At 42.2% G+C, this 22,819-nt stretch overlaps 1 protein-coding gene and 1 pseudogene across 3 annotated transcripts; both read left to right on the forward strand.

The window, feature by feature from the left end:
- Window positions 1-1,685: 1,685 nt before the first annotated feature.
- LOC106592440 (cytolytic toxin-beta-like) lies at window positions 1,686-8,625 on the forward strand. 3 transcript variants are annotated; one of them, XM_082968304.1, is made up of 5 exons: window positions 1,686-3,242; window positions 6,449-6,681; window positions 7,021-7,180; window positions 7,306-7,365; window positions 7,602-8,625. In XM_082968304.1, the coding sequence occupies exons 4-5, from the start codon at window positions 7,318-7,320 to the stop codon at window positions 8,109-8,111; spliced, it is 558 nt and encodes a 185-aa protein (XP_082824430.1). In that variant the 5' UTR covers window positions 1,686-3,242; window positions 6,449-6,681; window positions 7,021-7,180; window positions 7,306-7,317; the 3' UTR covers window positions 8,112-8,625. The 3 variants fall into 3 exon arrangements, with proteins under 3 accessions (XP_082824430.1, XP_082824431.1, XP_082824432.1); XM_082968306.1 differs by having other exon boundaries at window positions 1,815-3,242; window positions 7,602-7,766; XM_082968305.1 differs by lacking the exon at window positions 6,449-6,681.
- Window positions 8,626-12,431: 3,806 nt separating this feature from the next.
- On the forward strand, window positions 12,432-12,580 carry LOC145863134 (uncharacterized; annotated as a pseudogene).
- Window positions 12,581-22,819: the final 10,239 nt, after the last annotated feature.

The raw sequence follows: 22,819 nt of genomic DNA on the forward strand, positions 1-22,819 counted from the left end.
CCTGGTGTAACTCGAGCAGTTGTTTTTGCCATCCTGTACCTGTCCCGCAGGTGTGATGTTCGGATGTACCGATCCTGTGCAGGTGTTGTTACACGTGGTCTGCCACTGAGAGGACGATCAACTGTCCGTCCTGTATCCCTGTAGCGCTGTCTTAGGCGTCTCACAGTACAGACATTGCAATTTATTGCCCTGGTTACAATTTATGTCCAAAAAGCTCTGTGTTGTTAGCACATGATCTATGCCCGCCGGACTTCTCTTCATGAACGAGGGGAAAAAAAATATTTACGTTCGTTCAAACATGTCAAACGTTGTATAGCATAAATCATTAGTGCCTTTTTTAACCTCTCTAGGCTAGGCGGGACGAATTCGTCCCACCTACGTAACAGCCACTGCCAGCCTGTGGCGCGATTTTCAAAACCTTAAAAATCCTATTACTTCAATTTCTCAAACATATGACTATTTCACAGCATTTTAAAGACAAGACTCTCCTTTATCTAACCACACTGTCCGATTTCAAAAAGGCTTTACAGCGAAAGCAAAACATTAGATTATGTCAGCAGAGTACCAAGCCAGAAATAATCAGACACCCATTTTTCAAGCTAGCATATAATGTCACAAAAACCCAGAAGACAGCTAAATGCAGCACTAACCTTTGATGATCTTCATCAGATGACACACCTAGGACATTATGTTATACAATACATGCATGTTTTGTTCAATCAAGTTCATATTTATATCAAAAAACAGCTTTTTACATTAGCATGTGACGTTCAGAACTAGCATACCCCCCATACCCCCCAAACTTCCGGGGAATTTGCTAACAATTTACTAAATTACTCACGATAAACGTTCACAAAAAGCACAACAATTATTTTAAGAATTATAGATACAGAACTCCTCTATGCACTCGATATGTCCGATTTTAAAATAGCTTTTTGGTGAAAGCACATTTTGCAATATTCTAAGTACATAGCCCAGCCATCACGGGCTAGCTATTTAGACACCCGGCAAGTTTAGCACTCACCAATATCAGATTTACTATTATAAAAGTTTGATTACCTTTTGTTGTCTTCGTCAGAATGCACTCCCAGGACTGCTATTTCAATAACAAATGTTGGTTTGGTCCCAAATAATCCATCGTTATATCCGAATAGCGGCGTTTTGTTTGTGCGTTCCAGAAACTATCCGAAATGGTAAATCAGGGTCGCGCAATTCGTGACAAAAAAATTCTAAATATTCCATTACCGTACTTCGAAGCATGTCAACCGTTGTTTAAAATCAATTTTTATGCAATTTATCTCGTAAAAAAGCGATAATATTCCGACCGGGAATCTCCTTTTCGGCAAACAGAGGAAAAATCACAAAGACGGGGGCGGCCAGGGCACGCGCCTAAGCCCACAGTCCCTTGATCGGCCACTTGAGAAAGGCGATAATGTGTTTCAGCCTGGGGCTGGGATGACGACATTCAGGTTTTTCCCGGGCTCTGAGCGCCCATGGAAGACGTAGGAAGTGTCACGTTAGAGCAGAGACCCTTTGTAAAAGATAGAGATGGCAAAGAAGTTCAAGAAATGGTCAGACAGGCCACTTCCTGTAAAGGAATCTCTCAGGTTTTGACCTGCCATTTGAGTTCTGTTATACTCACAGACACCATTCAAACAGTTTTAGAAACTTTAGGGTGTTTTCTATCCAAAGCCAATAATTATATGCATATTCTAGTTACTGGGCAGGAGTAGTAACCAGATTAAATCGGGTACGTTTTTTATCCAGCCGTGAAAATACTGCCCCCTAGCCATAACAGGTTAACTAACTTGCCTAGTAAAATAAAGGTAAAAAAAAAAAAAAAAAGGATCAATTTTTTTTTAAAGACTCAAACCAAGTTTTTTCACCCACTGGGGTCATACAGCTGCAAAGACAAAGATACAAGCACGTATATTTATAGATCAACTCCTTACACATCTTGACAGCCAATACATTTCTGTTGCTAGGCAGTAACTGAATTGGTTCCTCTCACTGGTGTAGTCATGACCCTGCCTGATGCTAGAACCTTGGTGGCTGTGGAAGTGTATGTGTGTGAGATAAGACTGTAGTAGGAGGGTCGTTGGGGTGGGCCTCTCTGGCACCCCTCCCAGAGGTTTCTTCTCACTTCATATGTTGACTTGAACTCGAGACGAATTCCTTGCTCCTCCCTAGTTCTGCAGCTGGCCTGCCTTATCAGAAACTAACTAGACTGTTGAATTCCTGGCTCCTCCCTAGTTCTGCAGCTGGCCTGCCTTATCAGAAACTAACTAGACTGTTGAATTCCTGGCTCCTCCCTAGTTCTGCAGCTGGCCTGCCTTATCAGAGACTGAAACTAGACTGTTGAATTCCTGGCTCCTCCCTAGTTCTGCAGCTGGCCTGCCTTATCAGAGACTGAAACTAGACTGTTGAATTCCTGGCTCCTCCCTAGTTCTGCAGCTGGCCTGCCTTATCAGAGACTGAAACTAGACTGTTGAAATCCTGGCTCCTCCCTAGTTCTGCAGCTGGCCTGCCTTATCAGAAAGTGAAACTAGACTGTTGAATTCCTGACTCCTCTCTAGTTCTGCAGCTGGCCTGCCTTATCAGAGACTAACTAAACTGTTGAATTCCTGTCTCCACCCTAGTTCTGCAGCTGGCCTGCCTTATTAGAGACTGAAACTAGTTGCACTTTGTCTCCCTCTTTAGGAACATTGATATTCAACAATAACATATTTGAACAGAATATTTCAGCACTTCCCCTTGTCTCTCTCAGTAACTTTCCATACACCAAGTTCCTATCCACCCTTCATTGACCCCAACATATACATTCCTTATAAATGTAAAGTCATCAACATGTTCTACTATGGTAACATGAATAAGTATATTTCTAGCTACAATCCAACAAGTCAAATATCATTATCATTCGTTATCAAACATCGTTTTCATTCGTTATCAAACACCCAATCAGCACCCTGATTTTTGTTCTGTTAAAACTATAATCATTCACATGACTACATAATAACATATTTTCACACAGACACTTCCTCAATATTTGTATCCTTATATTCTATGGGCCCTATGTCACATTACTATACTATTGATCTACTGGATAAATAAAGCTTGATAGCTCATTGAAGAGTGATTCTCCACAGAGGCAGCTGGGGATGAGTCAGCAGAAGGTCCAGCAGAGATTCCAGGAGAGAGAGAAGGAGCTGAAGGAGCTCCAACAGGCTGTGGAGTCTTTCAAGGTGAGTATTGTTGACCAGAGGAGACACACCATTTCACTTCTGTCCTGCAGTCAGAGAGAGACAGGCTCCTATCCAATCCCATGACCCCACTGTTGGGAACAGGCTGTCTGGACCCCTTCCAGAGAATAGACTGCTTAATGTAACCGACGGGATATGAACCCAGGTCTACTGTGGGATAAACCAACATATTGACCATTACATCAAAAGGACATTCCCTTTTGGGCCGTGATCACACTGATCACTGATTTTGAAGTCCCAAGCGGGGCTACCTCATCACATAACCATGAGTGACCATGACTACCTCATGTCCCCTATACATTAACATGGATCTCTCTCTCTCTCAATTCAATTCAATTCAATTCAAAGAGCTTTATTGGCATGGGAAACATATGTTTACATTGCCAAAGAAAGTTAAATAGATAATAAACAAAAGTGAATTAAACAATCAGAAATGAACAGTAAACATTACACTCACAAAAGATTCAAAGGAATAGAGACATTTCAAATGTTATAATTCAAGTGGAAAACAGAGTTTATTTGTAGTTTCAGGGTGGGTGGGAAAGGAGTTTGGTGCAGTTGAATCACTGAAGGTAACCTGTAGTGGACTTGTAATATTTGTTTGTGTTTCTTCTGACCAGAGGGAGTGGTCGCTCCGTGTCACGCAACTTGGGTCAAGATCTGTTTCATGTTTTGCCCTTAGGAACAGGACACCATTGAAATGTGTGATTTCTGGGGTAGCGTTAGTGTGGAGGTGGAGCAATTGAAGTTGAAGACTCCAGGTGTTTCTGATGCCCGCCGTTTGGTGTGAAGCAGACCCGGTGGTGAGCGTGGTGAAACAGAGGAGTCACTGTCTGCGTTTGAGTCTTTACCCGACAAAGTCATGTTGGGATATATCAGTTATCCTGTTAGAGTCTTTGTGTTGAATCCACTGAGCAGTTTCAGGTGCAACGTTTATGGTCATGTTGCAGCAGTTTGTATGAGGGAGATTCCAAGATGTGGAAAGTGTGTAGGAGGTCATGGAATAGAGGACTGTGTAGTTTCAGTGGATAAGGTTGTGTGTGTGTCAACTGTAGGGGTGTCCATGTTGCTGGGGATCAGAAGTGTCTGGTGAGAGAAAGGCGGGTTGAGGTGGCTAGAGTAAGAGAAGTGCAGAAGGTGGCGTATGCTGAGGCAGTGAAGAAACTAGAGGAGGATGGGTCAAGGGTGAGGAGTCCTGAGAGGATCCCTGTGAGTAGTAGATCTGTGCCAGCACAGAGGGATAGGCCAACGAGGGATATATGCTTCAGTAAGGTTGGCTTCTTAGAGTTCAAAGCAATGGTTATCAACTGTACCTCAGAAATGGAACGTAAATCAGAGACAATAGATGTTGTGGTGACAGCTGCAGAGTAGTATTTGGTGATATGAGATTTGACTTCAGAAGAGTTCCAGGGTGTGTTGAGTGGTGGTGTCCCGTCCTCCCAGGTCGTTGGCATGGTGCAGGAGCAGATAGGGTCAAAGTAGTTGAATGGGGTAGTGGGTTTTTAATGAGTGTAGGGTTAGTTGGCATGGTGCAGGAGCAGATAGGGTCAAAGTAGTGGAACGGGGTAGTGGGATTTTAACGAGTGTAGGGTTAGTTGGAAGGGTGTTGTTTTATTTGAAAAAATATGAAATGTTCCTTTTCCCATTTTGTATCACAAAGTAAAATAGATTTATATTATAGTCCAGTTGGAGGCAGTAATACAACATATTGGATGCCAACCGCCGTTAAACTCCAAAGAAGAAGAAACGTTATATTATGTCTATGTACAGTGTTGTAACGATGTCTCTCTCTCTCATTCCATCACTTTCATGGTAGTTGGTTGTATGGGCCTCTGGTTATGAATGGGGTGCTGACAGACAATCGTTGATGGATATTTATAGAGCTCTGATCAGGACGACAATTGATTACGGGTGTATAGTTTATGGAACAGCAGCAAAGACTTAAGCTGGACAGAATCCAGTATATAGCTTTAAGGATATGTATTGGTGCATTTAAATCAACATCTGTATGTGTCTTACTAGTGGAGGCAGGTGAGATGCCTTTGGGTATACGGTGTAATAAATTGTCATTATCTTATTGGGTTGCAAGGCTGTGAGGTTGAGCATCCCACTGCTACTGTTCTAGATGACTGTTGGGAATATACTAGTAGACAAGGCAGTGGTTTTGGTTGAACAGTTGTAGGTATCAATGTTATTATGGAGAAATTAGAGAATGGGTGTAGTAGTGAGATTCTGCAGGGTCCCAGCACATTCAGGTGTGGAAGGGAATGAAATTGTAGACCAGTTGTCTAAAAGAGCTTTACAACAAGATATAATATATATTAATGTTCCACTGGGTAGAGGTCAGGACAAATGTAAAATCAGAGACATTTTGATAGATGTGTGGCAGAAGAGATGGGACTCTGAGCACAAGGGACGGCATTTATATGTCCTCTAAAGGTCGGTGGACCGAGATTCAAAGGTCAGATTAGGAAGGAAGAGGTGGTGTTTACTCGATTGTGCTTAGGACATTGTATATTGAACTGGTCCTTACATCTGGTTGGCAGCAAGTGAATGGTTTGTGTCTGGAGGGTATTGTCAATGAAACGGTGGAGCATGTGTTGTTATATTGTTGTAAGGAGGTTGAAGAGAGGGAAAGATTGAAGTGTAGGGTCATTGAGGTTGGATGGGGTTGTGGGGGGTTGGAAGGGATTTGGGGGATGGGGGAGGGTCTATTAGAAGTTAGTAGGGCTCTTTTTTATTTTCTCAGAAGTACTGAGTTAGGTAGGAGGATTTAGAAATGTACTGCCATCTATTGGAATTATCAGTACTGAATAAAGTGTATATCCTTACTAAAGTAGTAATTATTCATAATTGCAAAATATAAAGTGTTATAGTTCATTTTATATCTAACAGCTGGGTCTAGCTCTGCTCTGGGGCAGGCTACTGGAGGGGGGACCAGGAGGGAGGAGAGTAGAGCAGGGCCAAGCGGTGTTCTGTACCTTTCTGTCCAGGAGGGGGGACAAGGCCTGCTGGACCTGGAGAGCAGGGTGGCAGCGCTCTGACTCAATGAGGTGCAGAGGCTACTGTACCTACTGTCTCTCTCTCTCGCTCTCTCTCTCTCTCTCTCTCTCTCTCTTTCTCTGTCTCTCTGTCTCTGTCTCTCTCCCGCTCTCTCTCTGTCTCTGTCTCTCTCTCTCTCTTAACAGCGCTCTGCACAGGCAGCAGTGGAGGACAGTGATAAGATCTTTACTGAGCTGATCCGCTCCATTGAGAGAAGGAGCTCTGAGGTGAAGGAGCTGATCAGAGCCCAAGAGAAGGCTCAAGTGAGTCAAGCTGAAGGACTCCTGGAGCAACTGAAGCAGGAGATAGCTGAGCTGAGGAAGAGAAGCACTGAGCTGGAGCAGCTCTCACACACAGAGGATCACATCCATTCCCTCAGGTAACTAAACTGTCTTGTTACATGTGATATGAATTTAACTTAATGTGAAACTATTCATCTCAATCATTATGTTGTCCTGTCTGTCTCTCTGTCCCTGTCTCTCCCTCTCTCTGTCCTCCCCTCTCGCTCTCTGTCCGTCCGCCCCTCTCTCTCTCTCTGTCCGTCCCTCTCTCTCTCTGTACCTCTCTTTCTCAGTCCGTCCCTCTCTCTCTCCCTCTGTCTCATTACTGCTGTCCCCCTCTCTCTCTCTCTCTCTTTGTCCCTTCCCCCCCTCTCTCTCTCTCTCTCTCTCTCTCTCTCTCTCTCTCTTTCTCTCTCTCTCTCTCTTTCTCTCTCCAGAGTTATCAGTCTCTCTCCAGTATCAGTGTATCTTCAGACTTACCCAGCATCGTTGTCCGTCCTCTTCAGTACTTTGGATATGTGAGTAAGACTGTGTCTGAACTGAGAGAGAAACTAGAAGACTTCCTGAAAGGAGAATGGACCAAGATCTCCACTACAGGTGTGTTGAAAACAATAAGAACATACACTTTAGACCATTGAAAGTTCCCTACTAGTCATATACATGTGGAATATGGTATGATGATAACATTCCCTCTCTCTGTCAATGTGTTTGTGTGTCTGTAGTGAATATAGCGGATGTTGTACTGCCTCCAAAGCCCAAGACCAGAGAACAGTTGTTACAATGTGAGGCTATTTATTGTGAAGTAACTAACAGTCTCTTTTTACTGACACTCCTAACAATCCCTCTAGAAATATATAGCAATAGTAGATCTAATCAAAGACTGGGTATCTATCTGACTCCTCATATTTCTCTGATTTGATCTCTGCTGTGCTCTAATCAAAGACAGGGTAGATACAGTATCTGACTTAACTTATTGTTCTGACTCCCCTCATTGGTCTCTGCTCTGCTCTTCTCCCAGATTCCTGTCAACTCACACTGGAACCAAACACAGCATGCACATACCTCTCTGTCTGAAGGGAACAGAAAGGTGACCTATACAGACCAAGTCCAACCATATCCTGACCATCCAGACAGATTCACCAACTACTGTCAGGTTCTGTGTAGAGAGGGTCTGTCTGGACGCTGTTACTGGGAGGTGGAGTGGAGTGGGGAGTGGGTTTATACAGCAGTCTCATATAAAGACATCAGCAGAACAGAGAGAGGTGGTGGATTTGGATACAATAACAAGTCTTGGAGTTTACAGTACTCTAGAGGTGGTTATTGTTTCAGACACAATAATGTTGAGACTGAAGTATCAGGCCCTCAGTCCTCCAGAGTAGGAGTGTACCTGGATCACAAGGCAGGTACTCTGTCCTTCTACAGTGTCTCTGACTCAATGACCCTCCTCCACAGAGTCCAGACCACATTCACTCAGCCCCTCTATCCTGGGTTTAATATCTATGGTACTGCTGAGCTGGTTAAACTGTAGTAGGGTCCACATAGATACTAGTCATGCTGGTGTAGTCTATAGCTGAGCTGGTTAAACTGTAGTAGGGTCCACATAGATACTAGTCATGCTGGTGTAGTCTATAGCTGAGCTGGTTAAACTGTAGTAGGGTCCACATAGATACTAGTCATGCTGGTGTAGTCTATAGCTGAGCTGGTTAAACTGTAGTAGGGTCCACATAGATACTAGTCATGCTGGTGTAGTCTATAGCTGAGCTGGTTAAACTGTAGTAGGGTCCACATAGATACTAGTCATGCTGGTGTAGTCTATAGCTGAGCTGGTTAAACTGTAGTAGGGTCCACATAGATACTAGTCATGCTGGTGTAGTCTATAGCTGAGCTGGTTAAACTGTAGTAGGGTCCACATAGATACTAGTCATGCTGGTGGTGATGGTCCCCAGATGTGATGATTCATTCTACTCTGTTTTATCTACAATGATTTAACTGATTTGATCTTCAGATGTTCTGAATTAAAATAAACATTCAATGTATTCATATTTTTGTCATTGTAATGTTTTAATCTTGTACATTTCCATGAATCATGATGTATGGTGTTGATGTATATTGGTTGTCATTCAGAACCATTGATATGTTTTCTCAGTTGGTTCAAGTCTTTCTCGTAGTGGCGTTCTCAACAGTATCAGTGACTAAGCTAGTATGGACTCGGTTTCCTGGACATGGAACAGATAGTAACTAAACTATGTGGACCTGGTGTCCTGGACATGGAACAGATGGTAACTAGGAACTATATGGACTGGTTTCCTGGACATGGAACAGATCAGCCAACTAAACTATATGGACTGGTTTCCTGGACATGGAACAGATAGTAACTAAACTATATGGACTGGTTTCCTGGACATGGACACAGATTAATCGCTAGTCCTGGACTAAAAAGCATGTTCAATGTAGATGTCCATGAAACCAGCCCTAAATGTGTCATCTTTCATCCTCCAATACTGCTCAGTCCAGCAACATTAAACCTGTCCAGCAGGTGGTGCTATTGACCAAACAATAAAACCAGCAGATATCTTGACTTGCCACTCAGTATATCAGTAATGTTCAGAATAGTACTTTAATATCATTGGAGATTGATGGTCTTTTTAATCCACTATCCAGAGTCAGGAACAGATGAAGTTAGGTCTGCTACTGTTCAGTGATTAAATATGATTTATGGTGATGGGAAATAAAAAATACAACACTAAACTTCATCTAGTAATAGTTTTCCTTTGTTATTTATTCCAAGGTGTGTCTTTAACTTGTAAATGGATTGTGTGGAGGTGAGCTAGTGGTGTGGGTGAATATTCCAGTTGTGTTTAGGCATCTTCATGTCTGACATCCCCCAGTTCTGTTCAGACCCATTGAACTGGGTCACATTCTAAATGGTGACTTGTATTGATAGTCCATACTGGACCTAACTGTGGTTAACCAGACTGGAGGGGTTCTGATCACATATTCCCTCATCTCCACAACTTTACTTACCTCTCTCTCTCTCTCTCTCTCTCTCTCTCTCTCTCTCTCTCTCTCTCTCTCTCTCTCTCTCTCTCTCTCTCTCTCTCTCCTCTTTATTTATATATATACACACATATAGCAGACAACCTCAATATGGTTTCATTCCTGTAGTAATCAGAACACATGGGGTGTGCCCCAATTATCTCCTTTCTAAGTGTGAACTTGTCCACTTCCCTTCATGGATTTAAAGGAAATGACTGGTATATGTAAACTCCCTCTACTCCATGTCAACACCAATCCAATGCTTTTACATTTGTGAGGAGTAGAGAAGGAAAGCTACACTTCAGGAGATAGGAGAGATTATTGGGACGTCCCCATGGAGAGATGATAGAGGGATGTGAAAGAGGAGAGAGGTAATGGTTGTACTCCCCCATGGAGAGATGATAGATGGATGTGAAAGAGGAGAGAGGTAATGGTTGTACTCCCCATGGAGAGATGATAGAGGGATGTGAAAGAGGAGAGAGGTAATGGTTGTACTCCCCCATGGAGAGATGATAGAGGGATGTGAAAGAGGAGAGAGGTAATGGTTGTACTCCCCCATGGAGAGATGATAGAGGGATGTGGAAGAGGAGAGAGGTAATGGTTGTACTCCCCCATGGAGAGATGATAGAGGGATGTGAAAGAGGAGAGAGGTAATGGTTGGACTGGACTTATTTATTCTCTCATTAGGGTTGGACTTGAATACTTTGAGCATTTCCTTTAGTCTTCCAGGTGGGTGGGGTTTGTTTGTACTTTTAGGACTTTTCTATTGGTTCCATTACAACAAACTCAATCAACCACTGCTCATTAAGTATTCAACATTATTTTAAATAGTATTTGAACGCAGGTCTGTTTCCACATGCAATAAGCCTGTAACGTCTTGTACGATCTCAGGTAAAGGTGTTTCAAATGGAAGGGCAAGTCTCACCACTGAGAGGAAAACATCACTGGTCCACCTCTGCATCAGGTCAGCTATGTTGATCAGTACTGTCCCAGGGATGCTGGGAGCAGAGATGAACTCCCCTGACCTGGTACCACCTATGGAGTTGTCATTTTAATATCAGTTTAACCCCATTACTGCTATAACACACATCAACCATGTTAATAGAATGAAATGGATCCAGGTTCCATTTATTCTACAATAGATTTCATCACAGGTCACTTGGTAAGTTTGTTAATATCATCATCATCATCATCAAATGTATTTATAAAGCCCGTTTTACATCAGCCGATGTCACAAAGTGCTGTACAGAAACAGTCTATGTTATGGAAAGAGCAGGTGTCCTTAATGTTTTGTACACTCAGTATATGTTGTGTCTACAAGCTCATTCCCACAGAAAACTGCAGAGGGAAGCAGTACCACCCAGTCAACCATCAGACTCCATTGTGAGACGCCTCACAGAGGATATTCAACCATCATTGCAAATCCAAGATGTCAATATCAACAAGGTGCTGATCAGTAAAGAGAAGAGAGACTAACATTCTAGAATGCTCCCTTTTTTCTGCACGGTTCTCACAGTGAAAACAACAGGATTACAAGAGTGTTCTACGCTTTCTTCATCTGATCCAATTCAAAGTTGACAATTATTTTATGGGATGAGAATTAAGTGGAGTGACTAATCTTAGCTGGTCTGAGAAAACTGATGAGACTTCTCTCCTTTATGTATACATTGGGCCATTTAAAAAGACACCAATCTGTAGAATCTCTTCTCACAGTCAGTGCAGTGATGAGGCTTCTCTCAAGTGTGTATCCGTTGGTGTGTTTTTACATTGCCCAATCGAGAGAAACTCTTGCCACATTAAGAGAAGAAGTAAGGCTTCTCTCCTCTGTGTGTTCTCTGATGACCCTTTTAGTTCAGCTGTTGATAAAAAACTAAATCTACAGTCAGATCAGTGATAAGGCTTCTCTCCTTTCTGATTACCTTGGTGTCTTTTTAACTGGGCCAGTCGAGAGAAACTCTTTCCACAGTCAGAGCAGGACTAAGGCTTCTCTCCGTTCTGTTCCTGGTGCTTTTAGGGCAGTCGAGGGAAGCTTTTCCACAGTCAGAGCAGGAGTAAGGCTTCTCTCCCGTGTGTATACGTTCATGTCTTTTTAAGTTTTCCAGTAGAGAGAAACTCTTTCCACAGTCAGAGCAGGATTAAGGTTTCACTCCTGTATGTATATGTCTCCAAAGTGGTCTGAAATCAAGATGACTGCAGGTCTCAATCCCAAACTAATGGGGGGAAATGTCTCCATCTAATAAGATGGTATTTAGAGGTATCGAAAAAAAATAGTTGGACAAACTTTACTATTGGGGAGAACAAATTCTATTAACATACATACAGTGCATTCAGAAAGTATTCAGACCCCTTCCCTTTTTCCACATTTTGTTACGTTACAGCCTTATTCTAAAATGGATTAAATAATACATTTTCATCATCAATCTACACACAATACCCCATAATGACGTCACACTACCCCATAATGACGTCACATTAAAATTAATAAATAAAAAACAACCAAAAACCCAACATTTGATCTGTGCTTTTTTCCCTCATTAGTTCATGTTCACTCTTTTCATCACCATCATTAATATTAGTTATTTTAATTAATTTGTTCTATCTCCGCACCTCCTGCGCACCGTTCCCTCGTGCGTAGCAAAACATCATCAGTAGGGTAAAATTAACCTGTCTCACGACGGTCTAAACCCAGCTCACGTTCCCTATTAGTGGGTGAACAATCCAATTCTTGGTGAATTCTGCTTCACAAGGAGGGCAACCTCCCCAACTCTGCCTTAGCCTCTAGCCTCTGCGTACAACTGAAAAACAAGAGTACAACTCTTAGCGGAGGATCACTCGGCTCGCGCGTCGATGAAGAACGCAGCTAGCTGCGAGAACTAATGTGAATTGCAAATGTAGGAAAAAAAAATATATAATATATATATATATATATATATATATATATATATATATATATATATATATATATATATATGTGTAAGTATTCAGACCATTTGCTATGAGATTCGAAATTGAGCTTAGATGCATCCTGTTTCCATTGATCATCCTTGAGATGTTTCTGCAACTTGAATCGAGTCCACCTGTGGTAAATTCAATTGATTGGACATGATTTGGAAATGAACACACCTGTCTATATAAGGTCCCACAGTTGACAGTGCATGTCAGAGCTTGAGAGGATCTGCAGAGATGTGATGAACAAGTCACATAAGTTACATGGACTCACTTTGTGGGCGGCAGATAGTCTAGTGGTTCGAGTGTTGGACTAGTAACCGGAAGGTTGAATCACTGAGCTGACAAGGTAAAAATCTGTCGTTCTGCTCCTGAACAAGGCAGTTCACCCACTGTTCCTAGGCTGTCATTGAAAATAAGAATTTGTTCTTAACTGACTTGCCTAATTAAATATCGGTTAAATAATATAATTATTGACAAATTTTTTCCTGCCAGGAGACATAGCCAGGAAAACTCCTGTCCCCTAATAGAAGCTGCAGAGGATTCAGTGGTGTCTTGTTTACCTGCAGGACACCCTCTTGGTTCTAGAAGACCAGAGGATTCAGTGGTGTCTTGTTTACCTGCAGGACACCCTCTTGGTTCTAGAAGACCAGAGGATTCAGTGGTGTCTTGTTTACCTGCAGGCCACCCTCTTGGTTCTAGAAGACCAGAGGATTCAGTGGTGTCTTGTTTACCTGCAGGCCACCCTCTTGGTTCTAGAAGACCAGAGGATTCAGTGGTGTCTTGTTTACCTGCAGGACACCCTCTTTGTTCTAGAAGACCAGAGGATTCAGTGGTGTCTTGTTTACCTGCAGGTCACCCTCTTGGTTCTAGAAGACCAGAGGATTCAGTGGTGTCTTGTTTACCTGCAGGACACCCTCTTTGTTCTAGAAGACCAGAGGATTCAGTGGTGTCTTGTTTACCTGCAGGACACCCTCTTGGTTCTAGAAGACCACGGTGATGCTGCCGTAGTCAGTGTTCTCCACAGCACAGCTGGCCCTCCTTCACCCTGTCACTCCTCACCGGGGGGTAATACAGAGACCTCAGGGTACTGCTGTTCTCATCACCTGCAGGGGACAACAACAATCAAGCCTGATTCACACAATAGGGCCCCAACTGTACTGGCTCTGATATTTTATATTTCAGTTCCAGCAACTCTGGTGGATGTGTAACCAGGCCAGTTTGGCCCTGCTTGGCTTGACTCTGCTCTATAGTGAGAAACAGACATCAGTTTGTTTAAGGGGTCAGATTGAGCAAGGCAAGGTGCAGAATCACTGATCTGGATCTCTTAGTGTGTTTTCAGACAGAGTTGTGAGTAGAGGATTAAACTCCACTCAATGGAGAAGTCATTTTCTAATGAACTGCATCAGAAACTTCCTTCACAATGGAGTGGAGTTTCATCTGTTAACTTATGAGCTGTAGCTGGAATCAGAGTTTGATTCTTTTTCACGTTGTATTTTTTTAATTTGGTTGGTTTCACATTGCCAAATGTCAAACGAACTAAAATGCCTAAATTTTTCTTCCTCTCCCCCAGTCCACTAGAACTGTCCTTCTATATTCCCCATGGGCTGCCCCCTAGTGGCTGGAATACAACTGTCCTTCTTTATTCCCCATGGACTGCCCCCTAGTGGCTGGAATACAACTGTTCTTCTTTATTCCCCATGGGCTTCCCCCTAGTGGCTGGAATACAACTGTTCTTCTTTATTCCCCGTGGGCTGCCCCCTAGTGGCTGGAATACAACTGTTCTTCTTTATTCCCCATGGGCTGCCCCCTAGTGGCTGGAATACAACTGTTCTTCTTTATTCCCCATGGGTTGCCCCCTAGTGGCTGGAATACAACTGTTCTTCTTTATTCCCCATGGGCTGCCCCCTAGTGGCTGGAATACAACTGTTCTTTATTCCCCATGGGCTGCCCCCTAGTGGCTGGAATACAACTGTATTAACCCCCTTACAGATGTGCTCATAAATGCCCTGCTATTCACAACATGTTTCAGAGATATCAAGTTGTTATAATGCCGCATTTGATCAAACGCTCCCAGTCAAACAACCAATAATACTGAGCGCTTGGTTCTTTTCCTGTGTTTGTCCGGACTGGGTTGACACCTGCAGCAAACCGCACCACGGTACTACAGCCCCACGGGGTATGAATGGAAACGGAACTAGACCAGCCTTTTAGAGAGAACCTAGGTGGATTGTTTGGTGCACTCCAGAGTGTGGATAGTGTTCACACCACACCAGACAAGTTGGAAACCTCAACGCTCCAAACCAGTTTGGTGTGAAACCCTCCGCTCCAAACCAGTTTGGTGCTAAACCCCCCCGCTCCAAACCAGTTTGGTGTGAAACCCTCCGCTCCAAACCAGTTTGGTGTGAAACCCTCCGCTCCAAACCAGTTTGGTGTGAAAGCCCCCGCTCCACACCAGTTTGGTGTGAAACCCCCCGCTCCAAACCAGTTTGGTGTGAAACCCCCCGCTCCAAACCAGTTTGGTGTGAAACCCTCCGCTCCAAACCAGTTTGGTGTGAAACCCCCCGCTCCAAACCAGTTTGGTGTGAAAGCCCCCTTAGTGAGTCATTATTTGAGATGAAAGGTGACTTGTTGATGAGTTATTCTTCTCAGTTGATTGTAATGGAGTTGATCTCTAACATGCACAATGTCATGGAGACCACTGCTGCTCCATAGAATGAAACCATCCCCTATGAGGACTAATGACCAACTCTGAACCTCACCACACTATGCTGAACTGACAGCATCATCATCACCACACTAGTATTAATGTTCACACTCTGGGTCTCATTGGTCCACATTTAAACTGGTCTTGGTCTCATTACAGGTGAGACACATTTAAACTGGTCTTGGTCTCATTACAGGTGAGACACATTTAAACTGGTCTTGGTCTCCTTACAGGTGAGCCACATGGGTCTAGAGGTCTCTAGTGGTTGAGTCTTGGTCTGGGTCTCACTGGTTCTGTTCCAGTCTGTCCTGTCTCCATCTCTGGTATATTCAGTACCAATACACCAACATCATCCACTCACTGACCTGGATTCAAATACTATTTGTCCCGATTGTTGAAATGAGTGGACCAAGGCGCAGCGTGCATAGAGTTCCACATTATATTTAATACTGAAACTTACAACACAATAATATAACAAACGTGCAGTCACGGAGCGCACAAAGCACTAACCAAAACAATATCACACAATGCAGGTGGGAACAGGGACTCCTTAAGTATGATCCCCAATTAGAGACAATGATAATCAGCTGCCTCTTATTGGGAACCATACTCAAACCCAAACATAGAAATATAATAGACTAGAACACCCCCGAGTCACGCCCTGACCTACAACACCATAGAGAACCAAGGGCTCTCTATGGTCAGGGCCCTGACCTACAACACCATAGAGAACCAAGGGCTCTCTATGGTCAGGGCCCTGACCTACAACACCATAGAGAACCAAGGGCTCTCTATGTTCAGGGCCCTGACCTACAACACCATAGAGAACCAAGGGCTCTCTATGGTCAGGGCCCTGACCTACAACACCATAGAGAACCAAGGGCTCTCTATGGTCAGGGCCCTGACCTACAACACCATAGAGAACCAAGGGCTCTCTATGGTCAGGCCCTGACACTATTTGAAATCTTTCAAATACATTGAGTGTTTGCTTTTGCCTGCCTGGAGTGTCAGGTGGTCAGGGTTTTGAACTTTTAGCATTGTTCTATTTGTTCCATTGTACCAGCCAAGTTTAATCAAGCCCAGATAAAGTTTCATTAAATGACTTCAAATAGTGAAATGGTAAAATAAGGTTCAGGACGACAGATTCATTCCCTTCAATGATATGAATTGTTGACGTGTTTCCCAGCAGATTAAATCCATTCAATGATATGAATTGTTGACGTGTTTCCCAGCAGATTAATTCCCTTCAATGATATGAATTGCTAACGTGTTTCCCAGCAGATTCATTCCCTTCAATGATATGAATTGCTGATGCGTTTCCCAGCAGATTAATTCCCTTCAATGATATGAATTGCTGACGCGTTTCCCAGCAGCTTCTTGGTCAAAGCACTATTAGAACACAGTGTTATTACAAATCCATATTGACATGGAAAGGAACCATGATTAATGTCTATGTAACAGTCTGACACTGTGATAGATCACTCTGTTACATTGACATGGAAAGGAACCATGATTAATGTCTATGTAACAGTCTGTCACTGTGATAGATCACTCTGTTACATTGACATGGAAAGGAACCATGATTAATGTCTATGTAACAGTCTGACACTGTGATAGATCACTCTGTTACATTGAATAACATTGTTTCTTCAACGATCAACAGAAAAGTGGAGCACGTTGAAGTGTAGAACAACAGCTGAAATAAGACAGAAACATTGACAACATTTGTTGTTTGTTTTCTAGACAGAAAAAAGATGTTTGATCACCTTTTGGTCCCAAAATGAAACGTTAGGTTAATAACTTCTCAGGGCTGCCTGGGACGCTACCGTCCCACCTACGGTTCACACTATTCAACAGCCAGTGAAATATCAGGGCGCCAAATTCAAAACAACAAAATGTCATAATTCAAAGTTCTCAAACACACGACTATTTTACACCATTTTAAAGATACACTTCTCCTTAATGTCCGATTTCAATAAGGCTTTACGGCGAAAGCATAAAGTTAGATTATGTTAGGACAGTGAAAACACAAGAAAAACCACACAGCCATTTTCCAAGCAGGAGAGGGGTCACAAAAACCATAAATTCAGCTAAAATGATGCACTAACCTTTGACGATCTTCATCAGATGACACTCCTAGGACTCAATGTTAGACAATACATGTATGTTTTGTTCGATAAAGTTCATATTTATATCCAAAAACAGCATTTTACATTGGCGCGTGATGTTCAGAAAATATTTTGCCTCAAATACTGCCTGTGAATCAGCACAACAATTTACAAAAATACTCATCATAAACGTTGATCAAATATTAAACTGTTATTCAAATAATTATAGATGAACATCTCCTTTATGCAAACGCTGTGACAGATTTCAAAAAAGCTTCAAGAGGAAAGCACACTTTGCAATAATCTGAGTACTGCGCTCAGAAAAATAGATCAAGCAATACAGATTCCCGCCATTCTGGAGTCATCTAAAATCATAAATAGCATTAGAAATATTCACTTACCTTTGATGATCTTCATCAGAAGGCCCTTCCAGGAATCCCAGGTCCACAATAAATGTTGTTTTGTTCGATAAAGTCCATAATTTATGTCCAAATACCTCCTTGTTGTTTGCGCGTTCGGTAAGCTACTCCAAATGTAGGAAGCTCGGCCAAAATGTCACAACGAAAAGTCTAAAAAGTTATATTTACATTCATTCAAACATGTCAAACGTTGTAAAGCATCAATCTTTAGGGCCTTTTTAACCTAGAATTTCAATAATATTCCAACCGGACGATTCCAATATCTTGAAAAACGTCATGGAACACAGCTACCCATCACGTAAGCGTGCATCACAAAACCCATGTCATTTTCGGAGTCACCTACTTCTAGGTCCTCTTGTTCGCTCTGTGTTCACCGCAAAAGCCTGAAACTAGGTTCTAAAGACTGTTGACATCTAGTGGAAGACTTAGGAAGTGCAAAATGAACCCTAAGTCACTAAGTCACCACAGACATCATTCAAACAGTTTTAGAAACTTCTATCCAAATCTACTAATAATATGCAAATATTTGACTCCCGAGTATTAGGCAGTTTACTCTGGGCACGTTTTCATCCGAAATCGAAAATACTGCCCCCTATACCTTGACAGGTTAACCTCTCTGGGCTAGGTGGGACGAATTCGTCCCACCTACGTAACAGCCAGTTGAATCCTGTGGCGCGATTTTCAAAACTTTTGAAATGCTATTACTTCAATTTCTCAAACATATGACTATTTTACAGCTATTTAAAGACAAGACTCTCGTTAATCTAACCACACTGTCCGATTTCAAAAAGGCTTTACAACGAAAGCAAAACATTAGATTATGTCAGCAGAGTACCAAGCCAGAAATAATCAGAAACCCATTTTTCAAGCTAGCATATAATGTCACAAAAACCCAGAAAACAGCTAAATGCAGCACTAACCTTTGATGATCTTCATCAGATGACAACCCTAGGACATTATGTTATACAATACATGCATGTTTTGTTCAATCAAGTTCATATTTATATCAAAAACCAGCTTTTTACATTAGCATGTGACCTCCAGAACTAGCAAATTCCCCGCAAACTTCCGGGGAATTCGCTAACAATTTACTAAATTACTCACGATAAACGTTCACAAAAAGCATAACAATTATTTTAAGAATTATAAATACAGAACTCCTCTATGCACTCGATATGTCCGATTTTAAAATAGCTTTTTGGTGAAAGCACATTTTGCAATATTCTAAGTAGATAGCCCGGCATCACAGGGCTAGCTATTTAGACACCCACCAAGTTTAGCCTTCACCAAAGTCAGATTTACTATTTTGAAAAGTTTGATTACCTTTCCTGTTCTTCGTCAGAATGCACTCCCAGGACTTCTACTTCAATAACAAATGTAGGTTTGGTCCAAAATAATCCATAGTTATGTTCCAACAGCGACGTTTTGTTCGTGCTTTCAAGACACTATACAAATGGTAAATAAGGGTTACGAGCACGGTGCATTTTGTGACCAAAAAATTCTAAATATTCCATTACCGTACTTCGAAGCATGTCAACCGCTGTTTAAAATAAATTTTTATGCCATTTTTCTCGTAAAAAAGCGATAATATTCCGACCGGGAATCTGCGTTTAGGTAAATAGACGACAGAAAATAAAGCATGGGGTCGACTCGTGCACGCGCCTAAGCCCATTATCCTCTTATCGACCACTTGCCAAAAGCGCAAATGTGTTTCAGCCTGTTGCTGGAATGACATCATTCAGCTTTTTCCCGGGCTCTGAGAGCCTATGGGAGCCGTAGGAAGTGTCACGTTACAGCAAAGATCCTCAGTCTTCAATAAACAGAGACAAGAATAACAAGATCTTGTCAGACAGGCCAGTTCCTGTTCAGAATCTTCTCAGGTTTTTGCCTGCCATATGAGTTCTGTTATACTCACAGACACCATTCAAACAGTTTTAGAAACTTTAGGGTGTTTTCCATCCAAATCTACTAATAATATGCATATCCAATCTTCTGAGCCTGAGTAGCAGGCAGTTTACTACGGGCATGCTTGTCATCCGGACGTCAAAATACTGCACCCTACCCCAAAGAAGTTAACATGGAGCTCTCTCTCAATTCAATTCAAAGGGCTTTATTGGTATGGGAAACATATGTTTACAAATGAACAGAAATGAACAGTAAACATTACACTCACAAAAGTTTCAAAGGAATAGAGACATTTCAAATGTTATAATTCAATTGGAAAACAGTTTTTTTGTGGTTTCACGGTGGGTGGGACTTTTGATATTTGTTTTTTTCTTCTGACCAGAGAGAGTGGTCGCTCCGTGTCACGCAACTTGGGTCAAGATCTGATTCTTGTTTTGCTCTTAGGAACAGGGCACCATTGAAAGGAGTGATTTCTGGGGTAGCATTAGTGTGGAGGTGGAGCAATTGAAGTTGAAGGCTCTTGGTGTTTGATTTCTGCCGTTTAGTGTGAAGCAGACCCAGTGGTGAGCGTGGTGAAACAGAGGAGTCACTCTCAGCGTTTGAGTCTTTACCCGACAAAGTCATCAGTTATCCTGTTAGAGTCTGTGTTGAATCCACTGAGCTGTTTCAGGTGCAACGTTTATGGTCATGTTGCAGCACTTTGTAGGAGGGAGATTCCAAGATGTGGGAAGTGTGCAGGAGGTCATGGGATAGAGGATTGTTTAGTTTCAGTGGATAAAGTTGTGTCAACTGTAGGGGTGCCCATGTTGCTGGGGATCAGAAGTGTCTGGTGAGAGAGAGGCAGGTTGAGGTGACTAGAGTCAGAGTAGTGCAGAAGGTGTCGTATGCTGAGGCAGTGAAGAAAGTAGAGGAGGATGGGTCAAGGGTGAGGGATCCTGAGAGGATCCCTTTGAGTAGTAGATCTGTGCCAGCACAGAGGGATAGGCCAACGAGAGTTATATGCTTCAGTAAGGTTGGCTTCTTAGAGTTCATAGCAATGGTTATCAACTGTACCTCAGAAATGGAATGTAAATCACAGACAATAGATGTTGTGGTGGCAGCTGCAGAGAAGTATTTGGTCATATGAGATTTGACTTCAGAAGAGTTCCAGGGTGTGTTGAGTGGTGGTGTCCCGACCTCCCCGGTCGTTGGCATGGTGCAGGAGCAGATAGGGTCAAAGTAGTGGAATGGGGTAGTGGGTTTTTAATGAGTGTAGGGTTAGTTGGCATGGTGCAGGAGCAGATCGGGTCAAAGTAGTGGAATGGGGTAGCGGGTTTTTAATGAGTGTAGGGTTAGTTGGAAGGGTGTTTTTTATTTGAAAAAATATGAAATGTTCCTTTTCCCATTTTGTATCACAAAGTGAAATAGATTTATATTATAGTCCAGTTGGTGGCGGTAATTCAACATATTGGAAGCCAACCGCCGTTAAACTCCAAAGAAGAAGAAACGTTATATTATGTCTATGTACAGTGTTGTAACGATGTCTCTCTCTCTCATTCCATCACTTTCATGGTAGTTGGTTGTGTGGGTCTCTGATTGTGAATGGGGTGCTGACAGACAATCGTTGATGGATATTTATAGAGCTCTGATCAGGAAGACAATTGATTACGGGTGTATAGTTTATGGAACAGCGGCAAACACTTAAGCTGGACAGAATCCAGTATATTGCTTTAAGGATATGTATTGGTGCATTTAAATCAACATCTGTATGTGTCTTACTAGTGGAGTCAGGTGAGATGCCTTTGGGTATACGGCGTAATAAATTGTCATTATCTTATTGGGTTGCAAGGCTGTGAGGTTGAGCATCCCACTGCTACTGTTCTAGATGACTGTTGGGAATATACTAGTAGACAAGGCAGTGGTTTTGGTTGGACAGTTGTAGGTATCAATGTTATTATGGAGAAATTAGAGAATGGGTGTAATAGTGAGATTCTGCTGGGTCCCAGCACATTAAGGTGTGGGAGGGAATGAAATTGTAGACCAGTTAGTTAAAAGAGCTTTAGAACAAGATATAATATATATTAATGTTCCACTGGGTAGAGGTGAGGACAAATGTAAGATCAGAGACATTTTGATAGATGTGTGGCAGAAGAGATAGGACTCTGAGCATAAGGGACGGCATTTATATGTCCTCTAAAGGTCGGTGGACCAAGGTTCAAAGGTCAGATTAGGAAGGAAGAGGTGGTGTTTACTCGATAGTTTAAGTTTACATGTGAGTCATTTAGCAGACACTCTTATCCAGAGCCACTAGGGTTAAGGTCCCGCATCTGCCTAAAAACGGCTATTTAGAGATTTTTCACCTAGTCGGCTCGGGGATTCGAACCAGCCACCTTTCAGTTACTGCCCAACGTTCTTAACCTGCTAGATTACAAACCACTAAATGTTAAACACAAAGTCAAATGGTCGTAGATAAATGGAAAGCTGGTTAAATAAAAGACTGCTGTTATAACTTTCAGACTGCCATTGTTTTGGGGAAGTAGGGACATGTCTGTTTCTCCAATTATCTGTAATAGATGTATTTATTTTAATGGTTTGAAGTTCTACACCATTTTAATCAGGATTACCTATTATTTCTAATGATGTAAGTTTGAGCAGCTTAGTTATGGTATGTCTGTTTATTTCACTAAATATCTCACAATGTGTAAATTTAGATGTTTTCATGTCGGACACCATTTTAATCAGGAGAATCTCCTCTTTCTAATGACATAAGGTTGGGCAGCGTCCTCTGCTGTCATCGATCGCTAGACCAGAAATAGTCAGAAGTTGCCCGTTTTTTCCTACTTCCTGGTAATGCAGACATAAACACACTTGGCACCATCGAGATGCGGATGTTTACTTTCTACACCAGTTGTTATTTTTCAGTTTGGTCCTAAGAACAGGTTTTAGTGGTAAAATAAAAAGGTAGACATTTTTTTGTGCCATTTAGGGGAAATGGAATTCTAAGGATCATTCCAGTCAGAAGAGGCTCTGTGAAGGTTTGTTTCAATTCATTTGCTACGGCCTCGCTAGTGTTCCAGCTCAGACAACGTTCTTTGGCCGTTTTGACTCGTTCTATTCTCCAGCCTACTAGGACTCA

Source organism: Salmo salar, chromosome 23 (genome assembly GCF_965601325.2).
Source record: "Salmo salar chromosome 23, fSalSal1, whole genome shotgun sequence".
NCBI lineage: Eukaryota > Metazoa > Chordata > Actinopteri > Salmoniformes > Salmonidae > Salmo > Salmo salar.

Coding starts and splice junctions, on each gene's coding strand:
- LOC106592440 (XM_082968304.1), top strand. CDS start 7,318: ATGTTGTACTGCCTCCAAAGCCCAAGACCAGAGAACAGTTGTTACAAT. Junction 7,366..7,601: donor CAGAGAACAGTTGTTACAAT/GTGAGGCTATTT, acceptor CTCTTCTCCCAG/ATTCCTGTCAACTCACACTG.